General features: G+C 33.7%; 1 protein-coding gene across 1 annotated transcript; it reads left to right on the forward strand.

Moving 5' to 3' along the window:
- The first annotated feature begins 7366 nt into the window (after positions 1–7366).
- Positions 7367–9616, forward strand: LOC307033865 (uncharacterized protein). Its single transcript, XM_079672499.1, has 7 exons — positions 7367–7435; positions 7620–7684; positions 7836–8017; positions 8310–8530; positions 8661–8725; positions 8819–8970; positions 9060–9616. Exons 3-7 carry the CDS (start codon positions 7921–7923, stop codon positions 9149–9151), a joined length of 627 nt encoding a protein of 208 aa, XP_079528625.1. The 5' UTR covers positions 7367–7435; positions 7620–7684; positions 7836–7920; the 3' UTR covers positions 9152–9616.
- The last annotated feature ends 565 nt before the right edge of the window (positions 9617–10181 follow it).

Consider the following 10181-nt stretch of genomic DNA (forward strand, 5'->3'; position numbering starts at 1 on the left):
ACTTGAAAAAAGAATTTTAAATGCGGTGAGTGCATTTTCTAATCGCACAAATGTAAATGAATTGGTTTGAACGTGAATGAACAATCGGATGGAAAGTTTAAGATGTCAATGAAAGCTAATCAAGGCATTTTAATGTTGCATATCTTCATCATTTCCTTTTAGAAAACTGTGCTTGAAAGCTAATCCTTCAATGTTGTTTCTTTTTGCAGTGTGGTGAAATATACAGAACAACATATCCCAAAACATTTTCCCACTGCCTTTTGAACCAATTAAGGTAAATAAATATTTCTGATTTGAGTTCTTCTCTGACTATTTATTAATATCGAGTTCAACATGTGTATCTTCTAATATTGGTAGTTAATCATACATATCAAAAGACAGAATTATAATCTCATATTACTTTCCTCATTGTGTTTCTGATACAGTGCCTCAAATGTAACACCAGTTACTGAAACTCAGGCGACTTTTGAAGCTGTGTTCCATGGGAATACTTCTCAGGAAGAACTCCCAATGAATTCTGCTGTTATTAAAGACTTCGTACTAGCTCTCAATAATTCCAACAATGCCTTCAACTTGAGCATAAATCCCGACTCAATCAAGATATTAAGTAAGTATCCACAACACAATATTTTGTCATTTTCAGATCGTAAAACATATAGAAAACATGAGGTTCTTATGCTCTGTTTATAAATAAATCACCTAAATGATTCTACTTTGAAACTAAATCAAGGTAAAGATTATTGAAGACAACATCCAAGCATGATAAGCAATTAGCTTATCTACCTTGTATTTAAAAATAATAATGGAATTGTTATTAACTGCACTGTTTTTTCAAATCAGCTACTTCAAAATTAGATTTTATGACTCTGCTAAACCAATTTTTGTTTTACAGAAAGTCCAGTTACAGATCCAATAACGACTGAAGCACCAGCAACCACACCAGCTGTACCAGCAACAAACACAGCAGCCCCGGATTATAGATATGTTCTAGACATACAATTGATAGGAGAAGCTTTTTCCCCTGCCCTCACTAACACCAGCAGCAAGGAATACAAAACACTTGAAAAAAGAATTTTAAATGCGGTGAGTGCATTTTCTAATCGCACAAATGTAAATGAATTGGTTTGAACGTGAATGAACAATCGGATGGAAAGTTTAAGATGTCAATGAAAGCTAATCAAGGCATTTTAATGTTGCATATCTTCATCATTTCCTTTTAGAAAACTGTGCTTGAAAGCTAATCCTTCAATGTTGTTTCTTTTTGCAGTGTGGTGAAATATACAGAACAACATATCCCAAAACATTTTCCCACTGCCTTTTGAACCAATTAAGGTAAATAAATATTTCTGATTTGAGTTCTTCTCTGACTATTTATTAATATCGAGTTCAACATGTGTATCTTCTAATATTGGTAGTTAATCATACATATCAAAAGACAGAATTATAATCTCATATTACTTTCCTCATTGTGTTTCTGATACAGTGCCTCAAATGTAACACCAGTTACTGAAACTCAGGCGACTTTTGAAGCTGTGTTCCATGGGAATACTTCTCAGGAAGAACTCCCAATGAATTCTGCTGTTATTAAAGACTTCGTACTAGCTCTCAATAATTCCAACAATGCCTTCAACTTGAGCATAAATCCCGACTCAATCAAGATATTAAGTAAGTATCCACAACACAATATTTTGTCATTTTCAGATCGTAAAACATATAGAAAACATGAGGTTCTTATGCTCTGTTTATAAATAATTCACCTCAATGATTCTACTTTGAAACTAAATCAAGGTAAAGATTATTGAAGACAACATCCAAGCATGATAAGCAATTAGCTTATCTACCTTGTATTTAAAAATAATAATGGAATTGTTATTAACTGCACTGTTTTTTCAAATCAGCTACTTCAAAATTAGATTTTATGACTCTGCTAAACCAATTTTTGTTTTACAGAAAGTCCAGTTACAGATCCAATAACGACTGAAGCACCAGCAACCACACCAGCTGTACCAGCAACAAACACAGCAGCCCCGGATTATAGATATGTTCTAGACATACAATTGATAGGAGAAGCTTTTTCCCCTGCCCTCACTAACACCAGCAGCAAGGAATACAAAGCACTTGAAAAAAGAATTTTAAATGCGGTGAGTGAATTTTCAAATCTCACAAATGTAAATTAATTGGTTTGAACGTGAATGAACAATCGGATGGAAAGTTTAAGATGTCATTGAAAGCTAATCATGGCATTTTAATGTTGCATATCGTCATAATTGCCTTTTACAAAACTGTGCTTGAAAGCTAATCCTTCAATGTTGTTTCTTTTTGCAGTGCGGTGAAATATACAGAACAACATATCCCAAACGATTTTCCAACTGCCTTTTGATCAAATTCAGGTAAATAAATATTTGTGATTTAAGTTCTTCTCTGACTATTTATTAATATAGAGTTCAACATGTGTATCTTCTAATATTGGTAGTTAATCATACATATCAAAAGACAATATTATAATCTCATATTACTTTCCTCATTGTGTTTCTGATACAGTGCCTCAAATGTAACACCAGTTACTGAAACTCAGGCGAATTTTGAAGCTGTGTTCCATGGGAATACTTCTCAGGAAGAACTCCCAATGAATTCTGCTGTTATTAAAGACTTCGTACTAGCTGTCAATAATTCCAACAATGCCTTCAACTTGAACATAAATCCCGACTCAGTCAAGATATTAAGTAAGTTTCCACAACACAATATTTTGTCATTTTCAGTTCGTAAAACATATAGAAAACATGAGGTTCTTATGCTCTGTTTATAAATAATTCACCTAAATGATTCTACTTTGAAACTAAATGAAGGTAAAGATTATTGAACACAACATCCAAGCATGATAAGCAATTAGCTTATCTACCTTGTATTTAAAAATAATAATGGAATTGTTATTAACTGCACTGTTTTTTCAAATCAGCTACTTCAAAATTAGATTTTATGACTCTGCTAAACCAATTTTTGTTTTACAGAAAGTCCAGTTACAGATCCGATTACGACTGAAACACCAGCAACCACACCAGCTGCACCAGCAACAAACACAGCAGCCCCGGATTATAGATATGTTCTAGACATACAATTGATAGGAGAAGCTTTTTCCCCTGCCCTCACTAACACCAGCAGCAAGGAATACAAAGCACTTGAAAAAAGAATTTTAAATGCGGTGAGTGCATTTTCAAATCGCACAAAATGTAAATTAATTGGTTTGAACGTGAATGAACAATCGGATGGAAAGTTTAAGATGTCAATGAAAGCCAATCGTGGCCTTTTAATGTTGCATATCTTCATAATTGCCTTTTAGAAAACTGTGCTTGAAAGCTAATCCTTCAATGTTGTTTCTTTTTGCAGTGTGGTGAAATATACAGAACAACATATCCCAAAACATTTTCCCACTGCCTTTTGAACAAATTAAGGTAAATAAATATTTGTGATTTGAGTTCTTCTCTGACTATTTATTAATATTGAGTTCCACATGTGTATCTTCTAATATTGGTAGTTAATCATACATATCAAAAGACAGTATTATAATCTCATATTACTTTCCTCATTGTGTTTCTGATACAGTGCCTCAAATGTAACACCAGTTACTGAAACTCAGGCGACTTTTGAAGCTGTGTTCCATGGGAATACTTCTCAAGCAGAACTCCCAATGAATTCTGCTGTTATTAAAGACTTCGTACTAGCTGTCAATAATTCCAACCATGCCTTCAACTTGAACATAAATCCCGACTCAGTCAAGATATTAAGTAAGTTTCCACAACACAATATTTTGTCATTTTCAGTTCGTAAAACATATAGAAAACATGAGGTTCTTATGCTCTGTTTATAAATAAATCACCTACATGATTCTACTTTGAAACTAAATGAAGGTAAAGATTATTGAAGACAACATCCAAGCATGATAAGCAATTATCTTATCTACCTTGTATTTAAAAATAATAATGGAATTGTTATTAACTGCACTGTTTTTTCAAATCAGCTACTTAAAAATTTGATTTTATGACTCTGCTAAACCAATCTTTGTTTTACAGCAAGTCCAGTTACAGATCCGATTACGACTGAAGCACCAGCAACCACACCAGCTGCAGCAGCAACAAACACAGCAGCCCCGGATTATAGATATGTTCTAGACATACAATTGATAGGAGAAGCTTTTTCCCCTGCCCTCACTAACACCAGCAGCAAGGAATACAAAGCACTTGAAAAAAGAATTTTAAATGCGGTGAGTGCATTTTCAAATCGCACAAAATGTAAATTAATTGGTTTGAATGTGAATGAACAATCGGATGGAAAGTTTAAGATGTCAATGAAAGCTAATTGTAGCCTTTTAATGTTGCATATCTTCATAATTGCCTTTTAGAAAACTGTGCTTGAAAGCTAATCCTTCAATGTTGTTTCTTTTTGTAGTGTGGTGAAATATACAGAACAACATATCCCAAAACATTTTCCCACTGCCTTTTGAACAAATTAAGGTAAATAAATATTTCTGATTTGAGTTCTTCTCTGACTATTTATTAATATAGAGTTCAACATGTGTATCTTCTAATATTGGTAGTTAATCATACATATCAAAAGACAGTATTATAATCTCATATTACTTTCCTCATTGTGTTTCTGATACAGTGCCTCAAATGTAACACCAGTTACTGAAACTCAGGCGACTTTTGAAGCTGTGTTCCATGGGAATACTTCTCAAGCAGAACTCCCAATGAATTCTGCTGTTATTAAAGACTTCGTACTAGCTGTCAATAATTCCAACAATGCCTTCAACTTGAACATAAATCCAGACTCAGTCAAGATATTAAGTAAGTTTCCACAACACAATATTTTGTCATTTTCAGTTCGTAAAACATATAGAAAACATGAGGTTCTTATGCTCTGTTTTTAAATAAATCACCTAAATGATTCTACTTTGAAACTAAATGAAGGTAAAGATTATTGAAGACAACATCCAAGCATGATAAGCAATTAGCTTATCTACCTTGTATTTAAAAATAATAATGGAATTGTTATTAACTGCACTGTTTTTTCAAATCAGCTACTTCAAAATTAGATTTTATGACTCTGCTAAACCAATTTTTGTTTTACAGCAAGTCCAGTTACAGATCCGATTACGACTGAAACACCAGCAACCACACCAGCTGCACCAGCAACAAACACAGCAGCCCCGGATTATAGATATGTTCTAGACATACAATTGATAGGAGAAGCTTTTTCCCCTGCCCTCACTAACACCAGCAGCAAGGAATACAAAGCACTTGAAAAAAGAATTTTAAATGCGGTGAGTGCATTTTCAAATCGCACAAAATGTAAATTAATGTATTTGAACGTGAATGAACAATCGGATGGAAAGTTTAAGATGTCAATGAAAGCTAATCGTGGCCTTTTAATGTTGCATATCTTCATAATAGCCTTTTAGAAAACTGTGCTTGAAAGCTAATCCTTCAATGTTGTTTCTTTTTGCAGTGTGGTGAAATATACAGAACAACATATCCCAAAACATTTTCCCACTGCCTTTTGAACAAATTAAGGTAAATAAATATTTCTGATTTGAGTTCTTCTCTGACTATTTATTAATATAGAGTTCAACATGTGTATCTTCTAATATTGGTAGTTGATCATACATATCAAAAGACAGAATTATAATCTCATATTACTTTCCTCATTGTGTTTCTGATACAGTGCCTCAAATGTAACACCAGTTACTGAAACTCAGGCGACTTTTGAAGCTGTGTTCCATGGGAATACTTCTCAAGCAGAACTCCCAATGAATTCTGCTGTTATTAAAGACTTCGTACTAGCTGTCAATAATTCCAACAATGCCTTCAACTTGAGCATAAATCCCGACTCAGTCAAGATATTAAGTAAGTATCCACAACACAATATTTTGTCATTTTCAGATCGTAAAACATATAGAAAACATGAAGTTCTTAGGCTCTGTTTATAAATAAATCACCTAAATGATTCTACTTTGAAACTAAATGAAGGTAAAGATTATTGAAGACAACATCCAAGCATGATAAGCAATTAGCTTATCTACCTTGTATTTAAAAATAATAATGGAATTGTTATTAACTGCACTGTTTTTTCAAATCAGCTACTTCAAAATGAGATTTTATGACTCTGCTAAACCAATTTTTGTTTTACAGCAAGTCCAGTTACAGATCCGATTACGACTGAAACACCAGCAACCACACCAGCTGCACCAGCAACAAACACAGCAGCCCCGGATTATAGATATGTTCTAGACATACAATTGATAGGAGAAGCTTTTTCCCCTGCCCTCACTAACACCAGCAGCAAGGAATACAAAGCACTTGAAAAAAGACTTTTAAATGCGGTGAGTGCATTTTCAAATCGCACAAAATGTAAATTAATTTATTTGAACGTGAATGAACAATCGGATGGAAAGTTTAAGATGTCAATGAAAGCTAATCGTGGCCTTTTAATGTTGCATATCTTCATAATTGCCTTTTAGAAAACTGTGCTTGAAAGCTAATCCTTCAATGTTGTTTCTTTTTGCAGTGTGGTGAAATATACAGAACATCATATCCCAAAACATTTTCCCACTGCCTTTTGAACAAATTAAGGTAAATAAATATTTCTGATTTGAGTTCTTCTCTGACTATGTATTAATATCGAGTTCAACATGTGTATCTTCTAATATTGGTAGTTAATCATACATATCAAAAGACAGTATTATAATCTCATCTTACTTTCCTCATTGTGTTTCTGATACAGTGCCTCAAATGTAACACCAGTTACTGAAACTCAGGCGACTTTTGAAGCTGTGTTCCATGGGAATACTTCTCAAGCAGAACTCCCAATGAATTCTGCTGTTATTAAAGACTTCGTACTAGCTGTCAATAATTCAAACAATGCCTTCAACTTGAACATAAATCCCGACTCAGTCAAGATATTAAGTAAGTATCCACAACACAATATTTTGTCATTTTCAGATCGTAAAACATATAGAAAACATGAGGTTCTTATGCTCTGTTTATAAATAAATCACCTAAATGATTCTACTTTGAAACTAAATGAAGGTAAAGATTATTGAAGACAACATCCAAGCATGATAAGCAATTCGCTTATCTACCTTGTATTTAAAAATAATAATGGAATTGTTATTAACTGCACAGTTTTTTCAAATCAGCTACTTCAAAATTAGATTTTATGACTCTGCTAAATCAATTTTTGATTTACAGCAAGTCCAGTTACAGATCCGATTACGACTGAAGCACCAGCAACCACACCAGCTGCAGCAGCAACAAACACAGCAGCCCCGGATTATAGATATGTTCTAGACATACAATTGATAGGAGATCCTTTTTCCCCTTCCCTCACTAACACCAGCAGCAAGGAATACAAAGCACTTGAAAAAAGAATTTTAAATGCGGTGAGTGAATTTTCAAATCTCACAAATGTAAATTAATTGGTTTGAACGTGAATGAACAATCGGATGGAAAGTTTAAGATGTCATTGAAAGCTAATCATGGCATTTTAATGTTGCATATCTTCATAATTGCCTTTTACAAAACTGTGCTTGAAAGCTAATCCTTCAATGTTGTTTCTTTTTGCAGTGTGGTAACATATACAGAACAACATATCCCAAAACATTTTCCCACTGCCTTTTGATCAAATTCAGGTAAATAAATATTTGTGATTTAAGTTCTTCTCTGACTATTTATTAATATAGAGTTCAACATGTGTATCTTCTAATATTGGTAGTTAATCATACATATCAAAAGACAATATTATAATCTCATATTACTTTCCTCATTGTGTTTCTGATACAGTGCCTCAAATGTAACACGAGTTACTGAAACTCAGGCGAATTTTGAAGCTGTGTTCCATGGGAATACTTCTCAAGCAGAACTCCCAATGAATTCTGCTGTTATTAAAGACTTCGTACTAGCTGTCAATAATTCCAACAATGCCTTCAACTTGAACATAAATCCCGACTCAGTCAAGATATCAAGTAAGTATCCACAACACAATATTTAGTCGTTTTCAGATCGTAAAACATATAGAAAACATGAGGTTCTTATGCTCTGTTTTTAAATAAATCACCTAAAGGATTCTACTTTGAAACTAAATGAAGGTAAAGATTATTGAAGACAACATCCAAGCATGATAATCAATGAGCTTAACTACATGGTATTTAAAAATAATAATGGAATAATAATAAAGAATTTTTTTTTAACTTTTTTCAAATTAGCTACTTTAAAACTAGATACTGTATGATGTCTAAACCGATTTTTGTTTTACAGCCAGTCCAGTGACAGATCCAACTACAGCTCCCACGCCTATACCTGCTGCCCCTAACACTGTTGACACTGCTACTACTACTACTACTACTGCTGCACCCATAACTGAAGCACTCATTATTAAAAGGGTGATATTCAGGTCCCTTCTCACCAACTTTACAAGTGACTTGCTGAATCCATCATCAACAGCTTATATAAATCGAGCTGCGATGATTGAAGAACAGGTACGTTTCGCTCTTAAAATTGTCTCCTGGTACACCTACTGTATATTTAATTAAGAGAAAGAAAATAACACCACCACCTCCAATTATTTTGTATTCGCCTCTTTAAATAACCTGTTTCCTGTTTCTGCAGCTTACACGTGTTTTCCAAAGTGCATTGCCTTCTTCATTTAAGTCGCTGAACGTGGTGTCATTCAGGTAATTTGTCCTAGTTTGACATGTCCTTTTATAATTTAGGAAAAGTGGCCTGAATCTGATATTTCAAAGAGTATTGTTTTCCTTCTTCTGCAGGAACGGATCAATCTTCAACACCGTGGATGTTTACTTTTCAAGCACACCTGCTGATTCAGATGATTTTCTGATTGCAAGCATTTTAATGAGCACAGCTGCAAGCATCACCGGCTTTGACATTGAGGGGAGCTCCATCTCCGTGAATGGCCTAAGTAAGTTATGCTTAATGCTACTTTATCAATAGTGCATTCAAAAGGTGCACAATTGTTTAACTAACGTTTTTTCTTCTCCTTATTTTCAGCTTCAAGTGGAGTGAGCCATAATATCAGTCTTATGACTTCATCGTGCCTAGCACTGTTGTCATGGCTACTGTCAAGCCAACAATGGCAGTAGTGCTGATTTCCATCACTGAAAAACTACTCTGGTGTCAGCTTTAGGATAACTTGTTTTCAAATGTAATTTAAAACCTCCATCAAATGATCTCACATAAGCATAACTATATAACATTGGGATCTAGGACAATAAATGCAGTGTTACTGTGAAATGAAATCTTGCTTCACTTAACACTTTCCTTTAGCATTATTTTTCTTGGTAAGGTCATGAATGCATTTTTATCTAAGGAAGGATGCAGGTCCTTGTGTGCTGCATATCCCAGCACTAAACTAATGCATACATTTGTATCATTAAATGATATGCATTTCAAAGCAGTTTACTCAATGTCCGTATTTATTAATAAGGAATTAAATTAAAAATATTTATTTATATAATCATGCATAGCTGTTTTCTGTTATATGTCCTGTTTTTTTCTGTCTGAAACTAACTTTCAGTGACCAGAATACAAAGTCTTACAAAAAATAACTTGTCTCTCTTGTGATGATTTGAAGTGTTGGTGTGAAATGCATTAGGGCATTTTTAATCTAGGAGCTTTAATTTTAGCACTGGTGTTGTTTATAATCAGTCAACCCCCACCAAGTTTTTAACTATTGGTTTCTGCTTTTGTAGTTCGAACAGGGCAAAGGCATTTTCTGCTGCCAGTTCAACAGGTAAAAATGGACTGCTGGTGGCTCAATCAATGCATTACTATACATCACCTCTATACAGCATCATAATTAAACCATCAATTTTGAAAATCATATTATCTGAATTTGCTGTAATGCTGTCTGAGCCTTTAGAAAACTTTTAAGTTTACTATTACTTGCTTCAAAAGTTACTTGCTTAGGAAAGTGGAAATACCTGTGTGAATGAAACAACAGAAATGTTGTCGAATCAAGACGACATTAAGCATTTTAAAAAAATTTCACTTAAAAAAAAAAAGAAGGAACTTCAAATTTCTCATTGATTTACTGAAATCATGGAGTTCAGTTAAACAAAGAGTGTGAAAACTATGTTGGGCTCGCAAAGTAAACAAAAATAATAATGTTGG

This window comes from Notothenia rossii (assembly GCF_949606895.1).
Source record: "Notothenia rossii genome assembly, chromosome: 3".
Taxonomy (NCBI): domain Eukaryota; kingdom Metazoa; phylum Chordata; class Actinopteri; order Perciformes; family Nototheniidae; genus Notothenia; species Notothenia rossii.